Source organism: Rattus norvegicus, chromosome 5 (genome assembly GCF_021556685.1).
Source record: "Rattus norvegicus strain SHRSP/BbbUtx chromosome 5, alternate assembly SHRSP_T2T, whole genome shotgun sequence".
Taxonomy (NCBI): domain Eukaryota; kingdom Metazoa; phylum Chordata; class Mammalia; order Rodentia; family Muridae; genus Rattus; species Rattus norvegicus.
In genome coordinates this window covers 112,743,369-112,770,560 of record NC_141538.1, presented here as the reverse complement: position 1 = coordinate 112,770,560, position 27,192 = coordinate 112,743,369, and the positions used below count along the sequence as shown (strand labels likewise).

The 27,192-nt window shown below is 38.3% G+C and overlaps 1 protein-coding gene across 1 annotated transcript; it reads left to right on the top strand.

Annotated features, from left to right (window-relative positions):
• Positions 1 to 8,365: 8,365 nt before the first annotated feature.
• Cks1l (CDC28 protein kinase regulatory subunit 1-like) lies at positions 8,366 to 9,095 on the top strand. The gene is given in 1 exon segment (NM_001408800.1): positions 8,366 to 9,095. A coding segment is annotated over 1 exon segment (240 nt). The 5' UTR covers positions 8,366 to 8,426; the 3' UTR covers positions 8,667 to 9,095.
• The last annotated feature ends 18,097 nt before the right edge of the window (positions 9,096 to 27,192 follow it).

Sequence of the window (27,192 nt, the reverse complement as noted above, 5' to 3'; positions counted from 1 at the left end):
GGTTTCCATAGTAATAAATTTGCACATTTTCACGTATCTTTTTTTGTTAACTATCCATTGCTAAAATGTTCATTTTTCTATACCTCAGTCCATATATATATATGACTTATATATATATATATATATATGGCATATATATATTATATATATTATATATATTATATATATATATATATATATATTCTTAGATTCAGCAAATATCATTAAAGTGGGAATAGAAAAACAATACAAGAGCCAGGAGAAAAAGTCATGTAAAATGTTGTCTAATGGCACAGCATTACAAATGTAAATCTCAGAATTTGTGGTTTCCTGTCATTCCCCTGTACAACAGCTAGTCATAGATTGTAAGATGAATTCAAGGGGCTATAATCCTCCCTACTTAACTCTTGGTTACTGATATATTCTCGATAAAGAATACTAATTGACACGAGTTCACTGCTGAGTTCACTGAACTCCAGTGAACATTCTCTAGTCCTTGGTCACACAGAATGACTTTGGTTGACTTCAACTAGTCAGAAGATGAAACAAAAACTATGAATATTGGAGAGTGGCTTATAGGAGCAAGAGGGTTATGCTAGGATGTTAGCAAAAAAGGAAATTGTAAGGATGGAATTAAAAGAATGCATTATTTGGGTCTTGAGGTAGACCTATTCTCAATTTTCTAAGGAATCGCATAAATGATTTCCAAAGTGGTGTACTACTTTCCACTCCCACCAGCAGGGAAAGAGTGTTTCCCCTTGCTCCACATCCTTTCCAGCATGTACTGTCACTTCAGGTACTGATCTTCCTCATTCTGAAGGGTATAAGAGAGAATATTGGAATCATTTTGAATTGTATTCCCCTGATGACTAAGATGCTAAACATTTCATTAAGTGCTCCTCCTCCATTAGACATTACTCTGTTGTGAATACTATGTTTAGCAACTTACAGCATATTTTTTATTGTCTTATTTGGTTTGTGGTTCTCTAATTTCTTGAGTTCAGGAGAAGGCATGCTGGAGTGGACTCAGAGTGAGAATGGAAATTGGTAGGGAATATCTCTAGGACTACCTGGAGATCTGGAGTCAGGGAGGCTCCAGGAAGTCTATGGAGGTGACACTAGTTGAGAGTCCTATCAGCAGGAGACTGAAGTGGACATCTCCTGTATCCAGGCAGGACTTCCAATGGAGGGAAGAAGATATCAACCACTCACAAAAATTTCAGCCCAAAATTTATCCTGCCTACAAGATGTACAGGGCTAAAGATGGAGCCGAGACTGAAAGAATGGTCAATCAATGACCGCCAGAACTTGAGACCCATCACATGGGAGAGAGTGAGCCCCTGAATCTATTAGTGTTACTCTGCTATGCTGGCAGACAGAGACCTAGCATAATTGTTTCCTGAGAGGCTTCATCCAGCAGCAGATGTAAACAGATGCAGAAACCCACACCCAAATATTAGGTAGAGATCAGGTAGTCTTGTGGAAGAGTGGGGGGACAGAATTGAGTGAATTGGAGGGGTCAGGAACAGCATAAGAAGACCTATAGAGTCAACGAGTCAACTAACCTGCATGTGAGGACTGGATTTGGCCCCCAAACATTTGTAGCAGATATGCAATTTGGCTTTCATGTGAGTCCCTTAACAATTAGAGGTGGGACTGTCTCTGACTTTGTTGGCTACCATTGGATCCTCCTACCTGGATAGTCTGGTTAAGCGTAAGTGGAAGAGGATCTGTTCAGACCTGCTAGGACTACATGTCCCAGGGTTGGGTGTTACCGAAGAGGCCTCCCCCTCTCTGAGAAGGGGAGGGAAATGGATGGAGGTATTTGTAAGGGTGAGACTGGGGGGAAGGGAGGGTTTTTTTTTTCAGGATGTAAAGTGAATGAATAAAAATTTAACTGAATAAATAAATAATGAAGAATCCATTATATACTGATATGAAATTACAAACAAAACTAACAAATATGAAAAGGTAATATTTTCACAATATTATAACTTTACTTAATGTCTTGAATTATTGATTTTAAGGAATAAATCTTCTTTAATATATTTTGCCTGATGATTAATCATAATATGTAAAAAATACATATAGTGCTCCTGAAAGTTTAGAACTTCTCAGTATTCTTACAGAAGCCTAATTCAATTATTTCAGGTAAATAATAGCATTAATTAATGTTAAATTTGAAAATAAGTAGAATTTTCACTCACGCTCTAGTTTTGAAAGAGATTTTAGTGAATAATACTGATCTCAAAACTATCATGAGAAAAATAGAGATTTAAACTAATGAAAGTTGTTCTGCTAAATATTTTATATAACCGTGTCAAATTGAGGAATATATTTCAAACTCAGATTATTTTATAAGCAACATTACCATAAGTTCATTTTGCATTTCTATCCTATGAATCTTTTTATGATAGCCCAACCCCTCTGTCCATTACTTTTTAGAAGAGACTACATAATAAATGGACCACCTAGTATGAAAGGCCTACAAATGTGTTTCCTTTTTGAAATATGCTTTATTTTACACTCACAAGAATCATTTCGTAGATGAGAAACCAAAGGCCCAAGGGTGAGGTAACATATTCAGTATCAATTGGTCTGTCTGTAATAGAACAGAAACTTGACCTGAAGCCCATCTTATTTCAAAGCCTATTCCCTTTCATTTCCCACGCTAATGTCTCACAAAGACCTGTTAAGAGTGATTGGCATTTTCTGAGTGTGCCAGACACCTCACTGTTCTTACTGAATGCTTAAAACCACTCTACTGGGAAGCTAGGATTAGTGGACTGAGAAAACTAAAATTCTGTAAGGTAATTGTCTAAGTTAATATCAGAGCCAGGATTTTAATCACTATTTGGCTCTGCATACTATGTACGCATTCCCTGTAATATTATACAGAAATATTGTAAGACATGCATTGACATAGTTTATTTCCTTCTTAGGTCCTTGTCATATCAAAAAGCCCCTACCTTATAATCAAATATGTTTTTCATATGGCATTTTTATTTGTAAAAAGGAAGGCCTAAGGCCAGCTGCACCTTCTATGACTGTGAACTTGTTAAAAGTATAAATTCTCAATTCTCACACCAGAAAAACGGAATCAGATAACCCACTGGTCGAGTCCAGCAATACGTGCCCTCTCAGGTTCTCAGGAGAGTTTGATAAGGGCAAATAACAGAAACATGGCATGGGATCTGGTCAAGTTTCAGAGCATGCACCAGCAAAAAACCAAATGGGTAGACAGATTGCCTTCTTAATGTTTGGCATCCCAAATCTTAGGATGTAATAATACAGTATTTTGAACAATAAAGCATACATAAAGGAGGGAGGGAGACATCCTCATTTGATAAGGGCATGATAGCCAGGCTGTGAGTTAGTTCCATACCTGAATCTACATGGTTTATGAGAGAAATTACTGTGGTAAAATAAAATTACATTTTTTTCAATGTATAAATATCTGAGATTAAAGATGTGGCTATGACTGCCTCTGTGAAAATTGGATTATGCCTACTGGAACATTCTCATCTGATAACTCTTGTACTGCTTTCTTTCAAGAGCACCAAATAAGCAGAAAATTGAGAGCTGCTATGTTTTAGAATCACACAAATCAGTCCAAAAATTATTTAAAAAATCAAAAAAAAAACCCTCTAACTATAATAAAGATGAGGTTAGAGTCAGAAGGTGAGGATATGGATTTCAGTGGCCTGGAATTTAATAATTTAATGGTAATGGGATATTTACAAGGAATTAAGTAAAGGAATACCTTGCTAATGGAAGGTCATAGTTTTTACTAAATGTACTCACAAGTACTCAATCTCTTTTGCAAAAGCCATTTGGCAATAATAAAAAGAATGCAACATTCCTACTCTTCTTGCTAGTGATAAATGAATCAAAAGGGGAATGCATAGAAAGCATTGACACTTGCCTTAGAAAAGCAGGCAATGGGTACCTACAAAAGCAAAGAGAGGGCTTCATCTTTCTCTTGTATAGTGAATTCATGTTAGCAACAATATAGGCATACGGTTATTTCAGCTTTGCAAAGTGCTAGACATGCTGTTACTTTGGACATAAGCCAGGGCGACTTAGCATTACAGAGAGAAAATTTTCATGTTTGAATTCCCATAACTGTTTGCAAAGAAATTAAGCCACTCCGATTATTATTCTGTGTAAGGTTGTTTGGTAGTAAATACTCTGTGAAGGGATGACTTGAGAAAACATAATTCTGATGTTTTCCTAGTATAAGTGTAGTGAAAATTCAGCTGACTGCTGATTGACTCTCAATACCAAGGCAAAATGAATAAAAGCAATAAAAGGGATGTATATCATAGGGTAAAAAGCTAATATGATTCATGCAGCTACTGATGGCAGTGGTAGTCTGTGGAGTCAGTTTCCTGTTTTTACCTTTAAAAAGGCTCTAGGGATCCAAGAAATGTCCCAGGGCTTGCTTGGCAAGTACCTTTACCTTCAGAGTCGTCCCACTTGCTCAATACTAACATTTCTAGCACTTTCAAAGTATCAAGGATTGTTTAAATGCATTATATTCATGTTTCCCTAGTCTTTCAAGTTAATATATATACACATATATATACACATGTTATATATACACATATATATACACATATATATACACACATTAACTTATATATATATAAGTTAATATATATATATACACATGTATAAGTTAATATATATACACATATATATACACAATAAAAAAATGTACACATATATTAACTGTTATCTATATAAAGTATATACCTATATACTTTAAGTAAACATTTAAAAAATAAGTTGTTATTGAAATAAAATTGCTTTTATTTATTTACATTCCAAATATTCTCCTCTTTCCCAGTCCCCCCACCCACAGAGTTCATACCATCCCCATCCCATCTCCTTTTAACCACTTAGAAGGTAATCACTGCTATCCTCCAACTCTGGTACATCATATCTATACAGGATTAGGCACAGCCTCTTCCACTGGGGCCAGACAAGGCACCTTCTAATTCATATATTCCAGGGGCATCATAAAAGTCTGGACATGCTCTTTGCTTAGAGGCTCAGTCTCTGGGAGCACCCAGGGGTCCAAATTAGATGATGCTATTGGTCTTCCTATGGGGTTGCCATCCCCTTCAGTTCTTGCTGTCCTCCCCCTCACTCTTCTATAGAGCTTCCTGACCTCCCTCCAATGCTTGTCAGTGAATATCTGCATCTGTCTTAGTCAGCTGCTGCTAGTGCCTCTCAGAGGACAGTCATGCTAGTCTCCTGTTTACAAGCACAAAATTGCATTAGTAATAGTGTGAGGGATTGCATAGGATGGATTTCACATTAGGTAGGTCTCTGGTTGGCCATTCCTTCAGTCTCTGCTCCATTTTTGTTAATGCATTTCTTTTAGACAGGAGCAATTTGGGGTTGAAAGTTTTATAGGTGGGTTGATGTCCCTATCCATTCACTAGGAGTCGTGTCTGACTATTAGAGGTGGTCTCTTCAGGTTCCATATCCTTGCTTTTGGGCATTTCAGGTAAGATTGTTAAATATGTTCTGGGTATCAAATCTACAAACACTTTTACAGATGCAACACAATCCCCATCAAAATTCAAATACAATCTTCAAAGACATGGAAAGAGCAATTCCAAATTTAATTCATCTTGATAAATATAAACCCATAATAGTGCAAACAATTCTAAACAACAAAAGAACTTCTCAGGGAATCGGAATTCTTGATCTCAAGCTACCCTATAGAGCAATAATGATAAAAAAATTGCATGGTATTGGTACAGAGATAAGACAGGTTGATCGATGGGTTAGAATTGAAGACTCAGATATAAAGCCACACACTTATGGACACTTGATCTTTGACAAAGAAGCCAAAAAAGAAAAAAAGAAAAAAATCAATTAAAATGGAAAACAACTTCAATAAATGGTGCTGATCTAACTGGCAGTTTGTATGTAGAAAAGTGAAAATAGAACCATATTTGTCACCTTGCACAAAGCTCAAGTCCAAGTGGATCAAGGAACTCAACATAAAACCAGAAACACTGAATCTAGTAGAAGAGAAAGGAGAAAAGAGTTTCAAACTCATTGGCATGAGGGGAAATTTCCTAAACAGAATTCTAATGGTGTGCAGGCTCTAAGATCAAGAATAAATAAATGGACCTCATGTAATGAAAAGCTTCTGTACAGCTAATGACGTAGTCAATAGAACAAATCAGCAACCTATAGATTGAAAAAAAAATCTCACTTCCCCCCACATCTGATAGAGGGCTAATATCCAAAATATATAAAGAACTCAAGAAACTAACAACCAAAATATCAAAAATCCCAATCAAAAAATGGGGTGTATAGAACTAAACAGAGAATTCACAACAGAGGAATCGCAAAATGCCAAGAACCACTTAAAGAAATGTTCAGTCCATAATGATCAGGGAAATGCAAATCAAGAGGACACTGAGACTCCACCTTACACCAATCAGAATGGCTAAGATCAAAACTTCAGGTGACAGCACATGTTGACAAGCATGGGGAAAAAGAGGAACACTTCTCCAATGCTGGTAGTTTAGCAAACCTATGCAACCACTCTGGAAATCAATCTCACAGTTCCTCAGAAAATTGGACATAGTACTACCTGAAGACCCAGCTATACCACTGGAGCACATGTTCCACTATGTTCATAGAGGCCTTGTTTGTGATGGCCAAAAGCTGGAAACAACCCAGATGTACCACAACTGAAGAATGAATACAGAAAATATGGTTCATTTACACAATAGAAAACTACTCAGCTATTAAGAACAAGGTCACCATGAGTTTTGCAGGCAAATAAAAAGAACTAGAGAATATTATTCTGAAAAAGTAACAGACCCAAAAGGACATGCATGGTATGTACTCACTAATAAGTGGATATTAGCTGAAAAATTACAGAATATCCAGGCTACAATCCACAGAACTCAAGAAGGTTAACAAGCTTAAGTTTCCAAGTGAGGATGCCTCAATCTCTTGGGAGGGAGAAAAAAGCAATCACAGGAAGGGAAGGGAGGGACCTGAGTGGGAAAAGGGACAGGAAGGGGAAGAAGGGAACATGATAAGGTTTTGAGTGGGGGGAACAGTGCTGAAGTCCCAAGGGCTAACAGAAAGAATGGAATCATGGGGAGGAGGCAAGGGAGAGACCTGGGGGGGGTAAGGTGACATAGAAGAGAAAGGGGAACATAATCAGGTATTGGGGACAGGGAGATAGGACTGAAGACCAGAAAGGCAGCAGAAAGAATGGAAGCAGGCAACATCTGGAGGTAGGAGGTGGGGGGGACCCTCTAGAAAGTACAAAACACAGGGGGTTGGGGATTTAGCTCAGCGGTAGAGCCCTTGCCTAGCAAGCGCAAGGCCGTGGGTTCGGTCCCCAGCGCCGAAAAAAAAAAAAGAAAAAAGAAAAAAAAAAGAAAAAAAAGAAAAAAGAAAGTACAAAAAACCTGAAAGGTGGGAGACTCTCTGGACAAAATGCCCTACAGTGGGGAGAGGGAATTTGTAGAGCCCACCTCCAGCAGAAAGACATCATCAAAAAGAGGGATGGTATTGCCATTCCACAGTCAGAAACTCTTACCCATAATTGTTACTGTCTAAAAGAACTGCAGGGATGGAAATGGAGATGAGCCTGAGGGAAATCAGGTCCAGCGTCAGGCCCAAAGTGGGATACAGCTCAAGGGGGAGACCTATCATGACTGCCCTCTGAAAGTCCCAACAAGCAGCTGAAAGAGAGCATATATTTACACCCAACCAATGGACAGAAACCAGCGACCCCTTTCGTTGAATTAGGGAAAAGCTGGAAGAAGCTGAGGAGGAGGATGACCCTATAGGAAGACCAGTCATCTCAACCTGGACCCTCCAGATATCTCAGACACTCAGCCACCAACCAGGCAGCATACACCAGCTGATATGAGGCTCCTGGCATATATACAGCAGGAGACTGCCTGGTCCGGCTACAGTGAGAGAAAATGTACCTAACCCTCAAAGGACTTGAGGCTCCAGGGATTGGGACAGTCTGTCTGGTGGTGTGGAGGTGGGGGTGGGGACAACTTCTTGGAACTGGTGTGGGGGAGGAATTTATGGGATGAGGAACAGTCAGAAGGCAGATCAAGAGGAGGATAAAGACTTCACTGTAAAAGAAAAGGATTAAAGACTAATAATGATGATGATGATGATGATAATAATAATAATTGTTATTACATTGATAGCTCATCATATTCCAGTCCAGTCCAGATGACTATAGTAAAGATAAACTATTGGTGGTTTAAAAAATATTGAGTTTTACCATCAGTAAATACTGTATGCGACCCAACAAATTAGAGAATGTGTTTTATTTTCACAAGGTTAAATTTGATGATTAAAAAAACTAATATGGGCTGCTGGGAGTTGTCTGGAGGCCAGCAGCACAGGGCTGAGCGCCTTCGGGCAGAGCAGTCATGTCTCACAAACAGATCTACTATTCGGACAAATACGACGACGAGGAATTCGAGTACCGGCATGTCATGTTGCCCAAGGACATAGCCAAGCTGGTCCCTAAAACCCATTTGATGTTTGAATCTGAATGGAGAAATCTCGGTGTTCAGCAGAGTCAGGGATGGGTTCACTATATGATCCATGAACCAGAACCTCACATCTTACTGTTCCGGCGGCCACTGCCCAAGAAGCCAAAGAAATGAAGCCAGCAACCAACTGACTTTGGGCCTCGAGCTTTACACAGCTGTCCTTACTCCCCACCATCTTTCTGATAGCGTGACCGTGTTGCTTTCTTACTTCTCACTTTGATATGTAAAGGATACACTGTTTGAATGTGCTGGTACCTGCTTTGCTTCTGGAGTTGAGCCACCAATGCCACAGCCCTGTCAGATGAGTGTGACTTCAAAGCCCCAGTGTGCTCGGTATCCAGCAGGCCATTTTGCCATCCGTCAGAAGCATGTGAAATCAGATCATGGCTATTACAGGGATGGTGTGAATTTGCTATTGTGGTTTTTACTATTGGGTATTGTATTTATGATGACTTGTGGATTTATGTTTCAATGTATTGGAAACTTTCCATTTTAACTGACAAATCTCTTCCATGTTACAAGCCTTGATTAAAGGAAGTTTTTAAAAAAAACTAATATGTAAAGAAATCTAGTGATGAGAAGCTATTATGTTGAAGATATACTATAACTCAGTAGGGGACAGATAGGGTAACTCAGTTTTAAAGTGCTTGCTATGCAATTAGAAGTACCTAAGTTCAAACCTCATTAGCTCATGTCAAAAGCCAGCTACAATTGTGTATGTCTGTAACCAAGTAGTAGGGAGACAGAGAAGGGAGAATTACAGGATCTTACTGACCATCCATTGAGTAAAATCCAAGAGTTCCAAAGTCACCATATCTTCAAAAATTAAGGTACAGGGGAAGTGAAGAAAAACCCTATATCTGCCTCTGACTCCAAACATTCATTCACACACACTATGTGTATGCCAAACACATAAATGTACATATACACATGAGAATACATATACATATTTTAAAACAATAGTTGAAGTTGTAAGTTATAAACATTTCACTGGGCTACCAGAAGGGATAAGAATTGTATGTCTTCTATTTTACCCTTTTCTCAGCTCTCCATGAAAAGTGAAGTGAGAAGGGTTTAGAGGTAAGAACATTAAATACACAAATTTTTAGTAGGGACTCGGAACTTGTCATGGTAGATATCACTGTCTCACACTTTAAATCTAAACTCAAAGTTATTAAAGTACATTATTGAATTTGTCTAGTTTAATATATGTAATAAGTGTTATAATTGGTATGCAAACATAATTTAGAGAGACTTGTGCTTTTTTCTCCTAGTGGAGTGCTTTATAGAATTTCAGTCAATGCAGTTTTATGACACAGAAAGGCTTATGTTGAGTAGGTTGGAAAGAAAATGAGTATCACCTCCTTGAAAATTCAATGAACCAAATTCAATTGTTCATGGCATTAATCACATAGCATTGATGCCACGCATATAAATTATAAATCTCTCAAGTTAGGATCTACCAAGAGCAGATATTCATAAGTAGTTTCTTTTTATTCTCCAAGTTATTTATGTTATTCTATGGCTCTTAATAAGAATATAGCCCACACCATGGAGTAGGCTATACATCATAACAAAGGTAATTCTTCACTTTAGTTTTGACAGTAACATATATAAGAAGTTTCAAACCAAAAATGAGTCTTCTTAAGGAATACTGGTTTCATGTCAGTATAAGTACATAACACACTGTCACTGAGACCAAAAGCAACTGTGATAACAATAGTGATCGAACATTTTATATGTGTGATAATTATATGCAACAGATGTGGCAATATCTACACAATTATCTATCTTTCTGCTCATACTAATACCAAATTACCACATAGGTGAGACATAGATATAATCTTTCAGAAAGAAAGATGATTAAGATTATATTGAAGGGAACAGAAAGACAACTTTAAGTTGAAGCAAAATTGTTTTGAAAACCTGTCTGTTTGATGCTACAGATTTGTGCTATAAGTTAGCTATGTGAAGGACAAAGTGGAGAGCAAACTACTAATGGTACATAGTTCTCTAGAACAGTGATGCCTACTACCTGTGTCTCAAGGAGTGCAGGCTCAACTTTAACACTGAAGCTGAGTGAAAGCCTTGGTGGTGAGCACGGCCACATTCACAGAATCACACTCTGCTAATGTTTACACATTGCTTCATACCTTAAAATTGATTCGAGAACAATCAAATTTTAAAAATGAAAACAATCTTCTTTGGAGGTGTCCTCACAGTCAGCAAGCCATGAGAGAGAAAAATAGGCAGACCAACCTCAGGGAGAAAAGCTCTTGAAGTTGAAAATTAGGCAGTCACCAAGCTTACATACAATAGAGGGCTAATATACAATATGTACAAAAAACTCAAGAAGTTAGAACCCAGAGAATCAAATAGCCCTATTAAAATGGGGTACAGAGCTAAACAAAGAATTCTCAACTGAGGAATATCCAATGACTTAGAAGCACTTAAGAAATGTACAACATCCTTAGTCATCAGGGGAATGCAAATCAAGACAACACTAAGATTTTACCTCATACCAGTCAGAATGGCTAAGATTTAAAAACTCAGGTAACAACAGTTGCTGTTGAGGATGTGGAGAAAGAACACTCTTCCATTGTTGGTAGGATTGTAAGCTGGTACAACCACTATGGAAATCAGTCTTGAGGTTCATCAGAAAACTGGACATAGTACTACCTGGGTATAGCTATCCCATACCTGGGTATATTCGCAAAAGATGATCCAAAATATAACAAGAACACATGCTCTACTGTGTTCATCGCAGCCTTATTTATAACAGCCGAAAGTTGGAAAGAACCCAGATGTCCTTCAACAGAGGAATAGATACAGAAAATGTAGTATATTTAAACAATGGCATACTACTCAGTTATCATAAACAATGACTTTATGAAATTCTTAGGTAAATAGATAGAACTAGAAAATATTATCCTGACTGAGGTAACCCAATCACAAAAACAAACAAAGAAACCAAACAAACAAACAAGAAAACAAAAAACCCACACACATGATATGCACTCACTAATAAGTGGATATTAGCCCAAAAGCTTGGATTATCCAAGACACAATCCACAGACCACACAAAGTTCAAGAAGGATGATCAAAGTGTGGATGCTTTAGCCCTTCTTAGGAGGGGAAACAAAAATATTCATAGGAGGAGATACAGAGACAAAGTTTGGAGCAGAGACTGAAGGAAAGGCCATTCAGAAACTGCCCCAGCTGGAGATCCAGCCCCACATACATACAGCCACCAAACCCAGACAATACTGCTGATGCCAAGAAGTGCATGCTGAGAGGAGCTTGATATAGCTGTCTTCTTGAGAGGTTCTGCCAGAGCATGACAAATACAGTTGCAGACGCTCAAAACTAACCATTGAACTGAGCAAGGGATCCATATTGGAGGAGTAACAGAAAGGATTGAAGGAGCTGAAGGGACTTGCAACCCTATAAAAACAACAATACCCACCAACCAGAGCTCCCAGGGACTAAACCACCATCCAAAGAGTACATATGGACAGACTCATGACTCCGGCTGCATACGTAGCAGAGGATGGCCTTGTTGGGCACCAATGGGAGGAGAAACCCTTGGTCCTTCCAAGTCTGGATCCTCCAGTATAGGGGACTGTCAGGACAGGGAGACGGGAAGGCGTGGGTGGATGGTTGGGGGAACACCCTCATAGAAGAAGGGGAAGCATGAGTGAGGATGGGATAAAGGGTTTATGGATGGGAAACTGGGAAAGGGGATAACATTTGAAATGTAAATAAAGAAAATATTCAATAAAAATAATAAATAAGAAAAAAGAAAAAATCCCCAATGAAAAAGAAAACAATGAAAAAACTGCTGAGGTTATTCTCTTTTTGTCCCATTTTTTATTGGATTTTTTTATTTATTTACATTTGAAATGTTAACCCCTTTCCAGGTTTCCCTTCCAGAAACCCCCATCCCATTCACCCTTGCCCTGTCTCCATGAGGGTTCTCCCACAACCACCCGCTCCCTCCCTCATCCCTACCCTGGCATTCCCCTATGCTGGGGAATCCAGACTTCACAGAACCAAGGTCCTCTCCTCCCATTGATGCCCAACAAGGCCATCCTCTGCTACATATGCACTTGGAGACATTGGTCACTCCATGTGTACTCTTTGGTTGGTGGTTTAGTCCCTGGGAGTTTTGGAGTATCTGGTTGGTTGACATTGTTATTCTTCCTATGTACCCTGAATATCATAGCGTTTTAGTGAAAAAAAAGTACATAAATATGAGGATCACTTTAGATCATGAAATGGATGACTTTGCATCAGTGTACCTATAATTTATATTGAAAATAATATATATGAAGTATTAGAGTTGTACATGCATTATTCTTCATTCACATGCATACTAGTAGTGTAAATTGAAGCAAGTATGATGATAGTTATAATTAAAAATCAAAAGTAGTACATAAAAATTAAAATAACAGTGAATACAAATTTACAACATTCTCTGAAATTTAACTCTATGGTTTGAAATGTTTTCTACAGAATGTCCAATTATATTTGGGAATAGTTACGGGTGGTGGTGTTCTCAGAAATGAAGGTAAATTTTAAATATGTATAAATGGCTTGCATATAATTTATTTATTTAAGGTCTTAGCAGGAATAGCATACTGCACGGAGCCATATTGGATTTGGACCTTGCTGCGTTTTGACTGCATGGCTCAAAGTGACTAGGTGACTCTGGGCTGTTTGGCCACAGATACTCACCCCTAAGATGACTGCCATAAGTCTTAAGATTGTTGAATGAAAGCCTCTCCCATGAATTTATAGCACTGGAAGATAACATTCAAGGGATGCCTCAGCTCGAACAGATACCAGTTATCTCCTCAGTCTACACCCGGTGTCTCCACCACCTGACCTCATCGCCTGACCTCTTTGCCTCCAGCTATCACTGCCTATACCCTCATCTCCCCCTCCTTCATATTTCACAAAGGTCACTCCCCCTACCTGAAAGCCTTAAAAGCTGTAACGTTCATCCCAATAAACGAGACCTTGACAATAGAATTTTGCTTGGTCTCCTTCTTCTCTTCACCCCCATTTTGGCCCACAGGTAGAAAGCCTCTTCGGAACCCTGAATAACTGGGTCCCCGCTGGCGGGGACAGCATACACTAGAAAAGAAAGGAGATTGTGCTGCAGGATACTTTAAAAGGTAGTTTATTTAAGGAGGCAAATGTTCTTCAGTGCAAAAAATATATATAGTAAGGGTAGGAAGCCACTCTCTCCATTACTACCTTGTACTTGAGGTAGGCAAAAAGGTACAGGTACAGGGCCACCATAATCCATGACTCTAGGCAGAGAACCCTCCCCCTGCAAATATTATAGAGGACTGGGAATAGAGCTGCCTGGTACTGTGCTTGCATAGCATGTCCCTGGTTTGATTCTAGGACAAAAAGAAAAATCACAAAGAAGGAAGGGAAAGAAGGAAAAAAAAGGAGGGAGTGGGGGAGGAAGAGAGGGAGGCAAGAAAGAAGGGAGAATGAAGTGCAGATATTAATAGGTTAGAAAGTATAGTCAGAACTGATCTGCAAAGGGGGACTTAGCAAACTCCTTGAGTTCTCCAAACTTCTCTCCACTGATTGGTTGGTGCTTCCAATTCCTGCTGAATGAGAGGTCAAAGGGTCCTGTTGTAATGATCCTTGGATGTCTACCTCTTGGGATCAGAATGGAGAAAGGAATATTTGAATGTCAAGAGGCAAACAGAAAGTGAGTAGTTTAGATTTCTACAGTGGTTTTAGCTCAACATTTTACCCAAATCATTTGGTTCAAAGAACTTTGGAATTAAAAATTAAGTTCAAACAGCTGAGGAATGCCGAATGGCTGAGAAACACCTAAAGAATGTTCAACATCTTTAGTCATAAGGGAAATGCAAATCAAAACAACCCTGAGATTTCACCTCACACCAGTGAGAATGGCTAAGATCAAAAACTCAGGTGACAGCAGATGCTGGCTAGGACTTGGAGAAAGAGGAACACTCCTCCTTTGTTGTCGGGATTGCAAACTGGTGCAACCACTCTGGATATCAGTCTGGAGGTTCCTCAGAAAATTGGACATTGAACTACCTGAGGACCCAGCTATACCTCTCTTGCGCATATACCCAAAAGATGCCCCAACATATAACAAAGACACATGTTCCACTATGTACATAGCAACATTATTTATAATAGCCAGAAGCTGGAAAGAACCCAGATGCCCTTCAACAGAGGAATGGATACAGAAAATGTAGTACATCTACACAATGGAATATTACTCAGCTATCAAAAACAATGACTTTATGAAATTCATGGGCAAATGGTTGGAACTGGAAAATATCATCCTGAGTGAGGTAACCCAATCACAGAAAAACACACATGGTATGCACTCATTGATAAGTGGCTATTAGCCCAAATGCTTGAATTATCCTAGATGCCTAGAACAAATGAAACTCAAGACGGATGATCAAAATGTGAATGCTTCACTCCTTCTTTAAAGGGGGAACAAGAATGCCCTTGGCAGGGAATAGAGAGGCAAAGATTAAAACAGACACAGAAGGAACACCCGTTCAGAGCCTGCCCCACATGTGGCCCATACATATACAGCCATCCAATTAGACAAGATGGATGAAGCAAAGAAGTGCAGGCCGACAGGAGCCGGATGTAGATCGCTCCTGAGAGACACAGCCAGAATACAGCAAACACAGAGGCGAATGCCAGCAGCAAACCACTGAACTGAGAACAGAACCCCCGTTGAAGGAATCAGAGAAAGAACTGGAAGAGCTTGAAGGGGCTCAAGACCCCATATGAACAACAATGCCAAGCAACCAGAGCTTCCAGGGACTAAGCTACTACCTAAAGACTATACATGGACTGACCCTAGACTCTGACCTCATAGGTAGCAATGAATATCCTAGTAAGAGCACCAGTGGAAGGGGAAGCCCTGGGTCCTGCTAAGACTGAACCCCCAGTGAACTAGATTGTTGGGGGGAGGGCGGCAATGGGGGGAGGATGGAGAGGGGAACACTGATAAGAAAGGGGAGGTGGGAGGGGGATGTTTGCCCGGAAACCAGGAAAGGGAATAACACTCGAAATGTATATAAGAAATACTCAAGTTAATAAAAAAAAAAATTAAGTTCAAGGCTGAGTTTCTCAACAAATCCCAATTCATATGTAAACAAGCAAGTCAGCATCCTTCCAGTTCTACATTGTGTAGACCCTGTGTAGTACTTTGCATCTAAGAAGGTATTGTTGTAGAAGGTAAAGACTTGCTTCTGAAAGGTTTCCGGAATCCCATATTTGGTATTAAAAGATAAATAAGAACATGTAATAGGTTTCCAGTAAACTTTTCTAGTTATTTGCCCCTTCTTTCAGGGCTTTAGCATAAAAACACTGGTAGTAGGAGCCTCTGTCGTTCTTTTCAGGGATCTTTCAATGAAGTTCAAATGAAGAGAAATAGAAAAAAAAAAACAACAACAACACAAGTAGGGAATCTAATACTATGTCCCCTGTAAGACCACTGCACTCCACTGCAACAGTAAGTCACATGTCCTGCGGAGTTTGTGAGAATTAATTGAAAAGAAACATTGATTTCAACATCGGAAAACCTCTTTTTATGGACAGTGAAAATACCAGCTCATGCGAGGAACAAAAAATATTCTTCTTTACAAGGAAAGGACAGATTTTTATTCAAACGCTACCACATAAGGAAGGCAAAACTATCTGCATCTTTTTTAATCAAAATACTAGATACTGTTAAATAAATTAAATATATATTTCAGACTAGCATTTGGAGGAAGAATTGGTAATCCCAGAATATATCATGTACGACAAAACTAGCCCCCGAAAAAGGATCTGATTTATTTCAATGGAGCCTGTTGTACGATGTACAATGCTGTGAGTTGTGCATTTGAAGACAAAAATGAAGGGAATTTGAGACACATTGCCAAAGTTACAGACTTTGAGTGATAATACAAGGCTACTTCATAAATTATAGGATACAAGAATTACCACTCCCCACCCCCTCCTGTTTATCCTGGAGCTGAATCCTAACAGTAAATCTCTTGAGGGACACTTCAGCAAGCATTTTGCAACCTCAGAAACACTAAACAGCACACACTTTGCATCCGCCTAGGGGGAGATGGCTATTTTCTAACTGCATGCTGGTAAGATACTGGATCATCCCTATGATTTGTAATAAATCTTTGTGTTTTTTCCTCACAATAATTTATCTGAAATAGAAGCCAACACCTTCCAGGTTACTGAGCCTAGCTACTGAATTAATTCATGAGTTGCTCTGGAAAAATGGGCCATTCTTCACCACCAAGATCATGAATATTTTAATGTCTGAATAAAGATAAGAATAAAGTTGAAGCCACTCCACTTTGTAGAGAAGCCACCAGGAGAAAAACAGAGCTAAATGTTACAGTTTAATTCATTTTATATTAGCATAATTGAGATTACTGAAAAGGTATTTATCATGGGTAAAGTAAATCATAATACAAACATCATCATGGTTGCTTCATGGAAATTGAATTATTAGCATCCCCTTACGATATAGGTCATCCTACGGAGAAGTTAATTTCTTTTGTGTCTATGCGAAAACTCACACCACCTCATTATATATTGGGATATGACCTGATAATCTCAGTGTCCTCCCAATTTAATAACAAGAAGACTATTTAGAACTATTTCCCAGGATAAAGACATAGACTTTCCTAGGGAACAAACCAATCTGCATATGAGAAGGCATATACACACAACTTCTAGACACAGCAGTGGCTTCTGGAACTTTGGAGATGTTTGCAACCACAATAACCAGACAACTCAAAGAGAAAAATGAAGAGTAACAGGCACATTTTTTAAATTGGTTATTTAACTATGTTGCTGGTTTGTTGTTTTTCAAAATCAGAAAACACTGGGGTAAAGGAATGCCCACGGTGAACTAATGAGCAAGATATACACAGCTGTACATGATATGTCCCACCAATCCTCAAGCCTCTGAGTCATCGGATATCAAACACTTTTGAATCTTTACTAAAGATTGTGTCCTTTGAGCCTGAATTATTTCCACCTGCCAACTCTCTTTGTCCCTTCCCCTTTAATTGTAATAAGTTTATGTTACTTTCAAAGTTGATACATTTTAATTCTTATATAAATGAGTAATAATCATAACCAATAATTAGCACTGATTGAAATACCATTACATAGTCAGTATCTTCTGTGTAGTGGGCAATGAAGATCAAACAGATTAAAAACATTAATTCCTTATCCTTACATGCACAATCTAATTGAAACCTCAAGGAAAATGTAGCAAATATTACAGTAAAGTTGCCTGTCATTTGAAGAATGTGTGTTATAGTGGTTCAGTAAGAGGTTAATCACAAAACTAGCACTGATTTTATGTTTAGCTACACTGACAATTGTAGGAGAAGGTAAAATTTTCATGCCTAAATAACAGCTAATGTATTCTAATAATACTACACATGCACCAATGGCATTAAGAAGTAGAATCATCACACACCGAAAAAGAGTATGATTTGGAGAAGGGCAAGAGTAAAGCGATGCACTGTGAAGAGAATTGAGGAACAAAAAGAGAGAGAACACAGAACAACAAGATGTCTTAATGTTACAGTTTTCCAACATGACCAAATAATTTTGAAATATTTAATGCACACTGCTAAAAGGTTAATTTAAAACATGACTGTTATGACATAGTCTTACTTTATATTTACACACACTTTTTCTTTTTTAAAATTAATCCATTCTTATTATACACTTTTTTAAAATAAAGGTTTGAGTCTAGAGTTGAAGTGAGTGCCTCTGGAAGTAAAATAACTTATTGTACAATTATTACTGATGGCCAGCAAGAGGAAATTAAGGTGAGAAACATTGCTTCAAGGGTGAGCTAAAGTGACTGTTTAAAACAAGAAAGTACACAGCACAATCAATGCTGAAATAAAAAGTTACTGTTGTTCGCCTTGCTGAAAAATAGGCTTCTCATATAAGACAAAAGGTTTTGAATATTTACTAACACTATCGACATCAAGCAAATTTCTAAAGTATGAAAACAAATACTGGCAGAATGGTCAGTTATATGTCCACCCTCCTTTTCAGTTCAAAATAATTTTTAGAGAAAAAACCAATTTTTATCTAGTAAACACTTAATTGAAGGGAAATTAAGTTAGGTGGTATTTGAGAAAGGAACTGATATGACCTAGCAGTGCCTAAAAGATATGGGTAAAAAGGTTTCATGTGCCATCTGGGATGACTTTTGTTACCATCCTGAAATAAAAAATGTTATAATTGGGTTAGTATGGTCATCAGCAGGAGACAGTATAGAACACTGATGCTTCAGCAGGAATCCACTGGGAAGCCTGATGAAAGATCCTGTCTGCTGTTTGTTTCTTTCTTTCCTTCTTTCTCTCTTTCCTTATTTTTCTCTTTCCTTCTTTCTCTCTTTCTTCCTTCCTCTCCTTCCTTCTTTCTCTCTTTCCTTCTTTCTCTTTTTGCTTCTTTCTCTCTTTTTCTTGCTTGCTTGCTTTTTGAAAAAGGAGCACATTTTATTTGAATACAGGAAACAGGCCAAAAACTCCCATCTAGGACCTTGCCACTAAATTTTCAGAATCATATTGTAAAGTCTATATCTTGATTTTGGTAGTTGTGGAATCAAAACTAGCCATAATATTTTTTATTTTTATTTTTTCTATTTTCATTATTATGTATTATTTTTTATTGTTGTTGTTATTTTACTAATTTAATTTACATCCACCTCGCTTGCTCCCTCCCAGTCACCCCATGCCACACTTCTTCTTCCCTTTTCCTCTGAGCAGGTGGAGGCCCTCCTGAGAATCCTCCAACCCTGACACCTTAAGTCTCTCTCAGGCTAGGCACATCCTCTCCCACTAAGGCCAGACAAGGCAGCCCAGCTAGAAGAACATATCTCACAGACAGGCAACAGCTTTTGGGATAGCCCCATTACAGTTGTTCCGGATCCACATGAAGACCAAGCTACACATCTGCTACATACATGTGCAGAGGCCTAGATTCAGCCCAAGGATGGTCTTTGGTTGGTGATTCAATCTCTGAGAGTTTCAAGGACCCTGTTTAGTTGACACTGTTGGTCTTCCTGTGGTATTCCTATCCGCTTACTGGCCATGATTCTTCCTCTTATTCTTCCATTAAGAACCCCAAGCCCATTCACTGCTTTTCTCTGGGTATCTGTATCTGCCTAAGTCAGCTTCTGAGTGGAGCCTCTCGGAGGACATCTGTGCTAGACTCCTGTTGCAAGCATCACAGAGTATAATTAATAGTGTCAGAGAATGGTGCTTGCCCATGAGATGGGTCTCAAGTTGGTCCTGTTACTGGTTGGCTGTAACTTCAGCCTCTGTTTCATCCCCTATCCCTGCACTTTTAAAGTTTTTTTTTATTATTATCAATTTTTTTGTATACAGGATAAATTTTGGTGTCTTTATAGTTTCTTTGGGATTCCTACCTGGCTACAAGAGGTGGCCTCTTCAGGTTACATATCCCCAAAGCTGTGAGCCACAGCGAAGAACACCCCCATTCTTTCTTTGCTGCCTTCTGTATCCCAGGTCTCTGTCTCTTCCTGGAGATGTCTATTACCTCCCCACCCCTACCAGTTGTAGATCCCTGTCATTCTCGTCTTTATCTGGCCATCACCCCTGTGCCTCCCCACACCTGATCCTGAAACCCCCATCCCTCTCCCCATCCCTTCTCCCTCTCTTCATCTGCCTCCTATGACTGTTTAATTCCCCCTTCTAAGTGAGATTGAACCATCCTTGTTGGTGCCTTTGTCCTTGTTTAGCCTTGTTGGGTCTGTAGAGTATAGCATGGGGATTCTGTATTTTATCTCTAATATCCACTTAAAACTGAGTACATATCATGCATGTTCCTATGGACCCAGGAGTCCTCACTCAGGATAATGTTCTCAAGATTGTTTGCTGTTTTTAATTGTTGATATTGGAGGGTGTTTCAGTCTGTTAAAGAATATATGGTTTCTTTCAGGTAAAACTAAACTAACCTAAGAAAACTGCAAATCTTACAAATAAGAGTTTAGTACTATATCAATTATTATTTACAGACTGATGAGGAAATCAATGGTTTTAATATCATTAATGAAAAGCAAGAGTTTTGCAATGCAAAGTACTCTTGCTCTGAGAAGTAGAGATTACTATTTTGTGGAAAGGATTTCAAGTTGACTTCAGATGATAAGAGAAACAAAGCAAAACATAGTATGGGCACACAGTCTGTATTTATGATTGACATTTTGCTAGGGGATGTTCTGGGGGAGGTGTATTACTTTAAATATGGGTAGAAATGTCAGGAAGAAAAGCAAAATGGGGATCATATAGTGTGTCTCTGTGGCATTCATCCCAAGAGAAAATCTGGGATACTCAAAAGTGTCTGTAGCAGTCACTGGAACTCCAGGCTCTACAAGGAATATATGAGATGACCTAGGAGAAAGTTTGGTGCCTTGATTTCTGAACATCACTGAATAGTTAAGGTTCTGAAGAGTAGTAGAGCTCACAAATGTGTGCATACATGCACGTGCATATATGTATAGAAAGAGGATGTATTTGAATACCTTACAGTTTGTGATCTAGCTAATGCAACAATGGCTGGCTATGAATTGAAGTCCAAGAATCCAGTAGTTGCTCAGTCTGCTGGTTGGATAGGTCCACTGGTCTTTAGTGCATGCTAGAATCTCAAAGAAGCAATTCTAATGCTAGTGAAGGAGTGGACCTGCTAGCAAGGCGAGAACAAGTAGGTAAAATGCAAAAGCTCCCTTTTCCCATGTCCTTATATAGACTTACTGCAGAGCATGTGGGACCGATTAGATCTGAATTAAAGATGGGCCTTCCCACTTCAAATTAAGCAGAAACATCATACAGGTGTGTTCACTATTTGAGAGTTTTAATAAATTCCAAATGTAGTCCCTGTGTTAATACAAGAGTTTGAAGTTTGCTCCATAATTTCAGAATGGGTACTAGCTCTGTACAGTTTTTCTAACTCTGATATTTTCTCTCATGTAATAGAATCTTTCAGATCTGTGTTTAAGAAGTAAGTTTTGACACTAGCTCAGAATGTCTTCCTATGTCATCTGCAATCTGGTGATTTTCTTTTCCCTCTGGGTGAGCACATCTATGCAACCATCGAAATGATGTAGAAGTGCATGGGCATGCTCTGCACTGACTCCTCCAGTTCCAACTTTATTGAGCTACGCTCCCTGTTCCTAATGCATGCTCAAAAGATCAATGTTCACATTTCTCTCTCTCTCTCTCTCTCTCTCTCTCTCTCTCTCTCTCTCTCCAAGCCACAGTTATCACATGTTACTTAGACTGCTCAGGACACTCACTCTTAAATTATACACTTGAGTGTTTGCTTTGTTTTTGAGTTGAATTTTATTAAGCCAAGTAAAAGCCATATATGTCACAAATGTATTGTATATTGTAAAAACATTACAGAGTTGAAGACTCTAAGTGAACCAAGTTCATATTGCACAGCACTTTGAATTTTAGCTATGTACCCAAGACAAATAAAAATGCATGACTATTCTAACACATACATAAATATTTCTACCAGCTTTACACATTATAACTAAAATTGGATGCAGTGTTTCCATTATTATATATTGAAACAAGTATCTATCTATTGAATGAAATATCATCTAAGAATAAAGAATATAGATCTGATAGGGAATATAATATGGTTGAATATCATACAATGTTGAGCATACACTTCTTCATAATAGTCTTTCCTGGATCTTGGTATTTGGCATTTATAATTTTATTTGGAATATCTTTCTTGGTCAGACTATTATCAATTATGTTTATGTTTAACTTAGAAAAAAATTATATCCATACACTTACTCTTAACAAAGAAAATAGAACAGTTCAATTAGAGAAATGGACAATGACATAAAACAGTGGTCCTCAACTTTCATGGTGCCGCAACTCTTTAATCAGTTACTCATGCTGTGGAGACCCCCAATAATACAATTATTTTGTTACTACTTCATAACTTTAATTTTGCTATTATTATGAATAATAATGTAAATATCTGATATGTGACCTCTGTGAAAGGGTTGTTCAATCTCCCCTAAAAGAGGTCACAACCCATAGGTTGTGAACTGCTGACATAGAAGATGGCAAGTGTTTGGGAGTTAGAACAATCATTATTGTTAAAATCTGTAAACTATCCAAAATAAGCATTTCTCCAATCAACTTTTAAATATCCATTAGTGTCATTCTTGTTCAATTTATGTCTTGTGAATTAACATAGTCTTTATCTCTCATCCTCTCATCAAGGAAACTTTTCTTTGCAACCAACAGAGACCACTACAGAAAACAACTAATCAAAATGCAAATTTTTGGAGCTCATTCCCATTTGATGTGTCTATTAAAAACACGAAGGCCACAACTGAAACTTTGGGAATCATTGAGGAACAAGCTCCAGAAAGATTTTAAGAGCCAGAGAATTAGGGAGTTTGCGGTGAGATTGTGTCTCCTGTAATGTCAGAAATTACACTCAAAGTGTCTGAACAACATGAAACACATTTTTAATGGATAGTGCTAAAACAGTTGGATATTCACATACCAAGAAATGAAACAGTACCCTATAATTTGCCAAGTATAAAAACAAAATTAACAGAAAGCTCCAAATTTTGAAACTGCTAGTAGAAAACAGGTAAACATTTCTGGACAGTATTCGCAAAAAAAGACGTTTGGATCTGATCCATGGACATAAGCAATGAAAGCATAATTGGGAAGTAGAATATGCCAAATTAAAATGTTATTTTAATATAAAAGAAGGAGTCAACAGAGAGACAATGAACACAAGGATGGGGCAATGTTTCCAAAAAACCCACCTGGAATGGTATTTAATATCCACAGTATACAAATGCATGGCTCTGACCCAAACCCCTGAAAGAAAACCTGAGGGGAGAGAGATTTTAAGGTTTCAGTCCATGATCACTTGGCCCCATGTTCTGTCACAATGCCACAGTAGTAGCATGGTACTATGGCATAAGACAGAGGTTGCTCTTGACTTACCAGTCTCAATGCAGAAGTGGAGCAACACAACAAGAGGAAAAGAACAATATAGTTCCCAGTTCTGTTTTCCACTGATCTATTACCTGGAACTAGATCCCAGCTCCTACCTTTCATTAGCTTCAAATGTTTCATCATATATAAATTCATTAAAGGACTTACTCATTCACTATTTCAGAGATCTCATTAGTCCCCAGAGATATTATCACAGACACACTCAGAGGCATCCTTCTCTGGTTTCTTAGGTGCTCTACTCATCTAGAAATTAATAATGATGACCACAAGTAAGTCGAACAAATTAAGGCATACGAACAGATACTCTTCATTTAAAATTGAACAAAGGACTGACCTTCAGACCCTGCACTTGGCATTTTCCTGTAAACTCAGAGGCTGAGCCCCCAAGGATTCAAGGCCCCATCCTCTTAAACCAGTAAACTCTACTCTTACACTTTGAAGTCATATTGAGTATATTATTTCATTTCTTTCTGTTGACTTGTTTTGTATATTATGGACCCATATCTTAGGGTTGAATGACCTTACTTTAGAGCCTAGAATAGCCAATAAGCTTGGTTTCATTCTCTCTCATTTACACTGTGAAAGCAGTTCTTCTGCCTAGTGGTTCCCAAGGAGACACACATCTTTGGTGTTAGGACCACTGTATTTGTCCCACAGTAGATCCTAAGCAAACCAAAGGAACAGCTCCAAAACCTCTTAGCTATAGTTCTTGTCAGGACCAGCATATCAGAGAGCAGGAGTAGAAATCACTGTGCTCCTAGACGCATGCCTTCAAGCCTCACATTCATCTGTGCATCCTAAACAGCCTTGCCACTTTTACTTTTTCATGTCTTGTGGGTAGGTAGCCAGTTCTTCCTAATTGTGACCTCACTGGTCATCAGGTGGAGCTCTGAGGACTCAGAAGGAAGCTGGTTAATTCCATTAATCTGGACATGCCCACCACCTACAAATGTGACTGTACATCCTAAGGTGTACTTACGTCCCAATGTCAGTCCAATGCCAGGTTCTAGCGCAGGAGCAGAGTGGGGTCTAATCTTCCCTGGCATCTCCTTTACTCATAACTGCCTAACAGTAAACTCGGCAGGAGTTTCTGCCCCACTGCATCTTTCTCTACTGTGATCCTGCAACTATCTCTAGGTTTATGAGACCTAAATGGGATGTCTTTACTGAAGCAAAAACAAAAAACAGTATCTGGTAACTTAAAAAGGTGGTCCTTCCTACAAAAGTATACATACCATAGTGGCTACATGAACAGTCTTTCAGTAGGCAGATACGTCACTACCCAAAAGATACTCATAAACCTACAGAAATATACAAGTTCTGTAGTGAATAGTTGAAATTAGTCAACATGACAAAGTCCAAAGGGGTCTAAATGAACATAGAAAATTAAATGGGTACATCTACATTTACATTTACAGATTTGGGGGTGAAGAGATTGTAAGAACCAGAGGATCACAAAGTCTTCTCGGAGTTAGTCTCTTGACAATATCAGAACCTTTACCTATAAGGCTCACCAACATGAAAGCCCAAATGGGAGCTGAACAGTGTGACACCAAGGGCTACACAAAACTTGACAAAGAAAAGCTCAGAAGGCCTCAAGCCTACACAGAAAATAATAGTGAGAATGAATTGAGTGAAACAATAAATGTCAAAACTCATTAATTTTTGAAAGAAAATGGAAATTACATTCATGTACCCTTTACATCCTAAGAATAATCTGAAAGCTAATTTCAAATCATGATACAAAAAAGCTCTCAAACAAAGCTAGGCACGAAGAGGAGAACCTCCATAACTTGTTCACTGGCAATTGCAGCAGAAATCATATGGACAAGGAAAAGGAATATTCGTTACAAGTTCTGAGGTTGGGGAAAGGACTTGCAAACCAAGCATAAGATCAATGTTGAAGCCGTCCTTTACAAATGAGGGCCTGACAATGGCATTTCAGTTACAGCCTGGGATTTGTATCACCATTAGATCTGCCTACAGATTGCTAACCAGACTTAAGTTATCCTGCAAAGATGCTAAGCATCAACATGAAAACTTGGAAGTGCAAGCTGTTGTAGAAACAGATCATCCTAATGTTGCAATGGTAGTGGCTAAAGCACTTACTTGTAAATGGAATGCAAAAATCTAATGCAGATATATTTAATTTTGCTCAATATACTGTACTAAATAATTACCCATGGTGAAGTATGTTAACTGAGCCTAGCACAGGAAAGAGGGCTCATCTCTACAGTCTCACTTCAGTCAGAGACTTAAAGCAAGAGGATTGCTTTGAGCTCAAGAGTTTAAGATATGTCCGGGCCAAATGAGAAGACATTTTAGAAAAGAATGAAAAATATGACTGTATCATAAAGGATGAATAGATGGAAGGGATCTACAGTGCTCTGAATACACACACACAAACACACACACACACACACTATATATATATATATATATATATATATATATATATGTATATATATATGGATACATGTGCCCACATGTGTGCTTAAATAAATGCATTCATACAAAATTACATACTATTTCCATACATGTGCACATATAATCATGGCCAAACACACACACACACACACACACACACACACACAGGGAAACACAATTATACATGAGAGAAAATTAGCTAAATTGATTATACTAATCATTTTGCAATGTATATATGTTAAAAATCCTCATATCACTCTCTTTGTATACATGTATACTTATATACTATATCTAAATGAATCCTTGTTTTATGTGAAAAGAAACTGTGGGAAAGTTCCAAAAGCTTGGTAGTTGAAGAAATATAAATCATCTTAAATTCTGAATCCACACTTACTGAAGGTGAACCCAATTCTTAAGCAAATGTTCATCACATATGACAAGGTCTATGACTGTGACACAATGTCTTTCTGCTATGTTTAATATAACACTGTGATATTGAATGCCATGGTCTTTAAAACTGAAATTTTATTATTAGTTACAGAATTGATTCAAAGCTCAGTAAAATTAGAATTCTACAGACATGTGTGCAGAGTGAAGGTGCTTTGGAAAATAAACACTTAGGAAGGTTTTTTTCTTCTTGTTTTCAGTCTGTTTACAAACAAAACTGAAGTAGCAGAGTACACAGTCCAACCTCCTTCCAGCTCACACTGAAGAGCTACAGGCAAGCAGCAGCTACTGACAGGATAGCAATTAAAGCCCACACAATTCATTACCCCTTTTAACAGAGTTCTTTTGTTTTGTAGCACAAAGGGGAAAGAAACCATGAATTGACACCCAGTCCTATATTGCAAACACTATAAATTCCATAGAGTTATGTAGCAGCCAGCTTTTGGTGTCCCAGCTGAGCTCTGAGTTTATTTGTTTTCTGCTCTGTTTTGACTCCTGTAACGAGAAGTCCGCTGGAGAATCAGCTTGCCTGTTTTCTCCAAATGCTGGCATTATTTTTTGACTCCATTGACTTACTTTGTTTGGTCTGACTTCAAGTTTGGGCCTGAACATGCATTTTCAGTCCTTTCTCTCTATTTCAATGAAGTAAAATGCTTCCTGTCTAGGAAAAATACAAATAT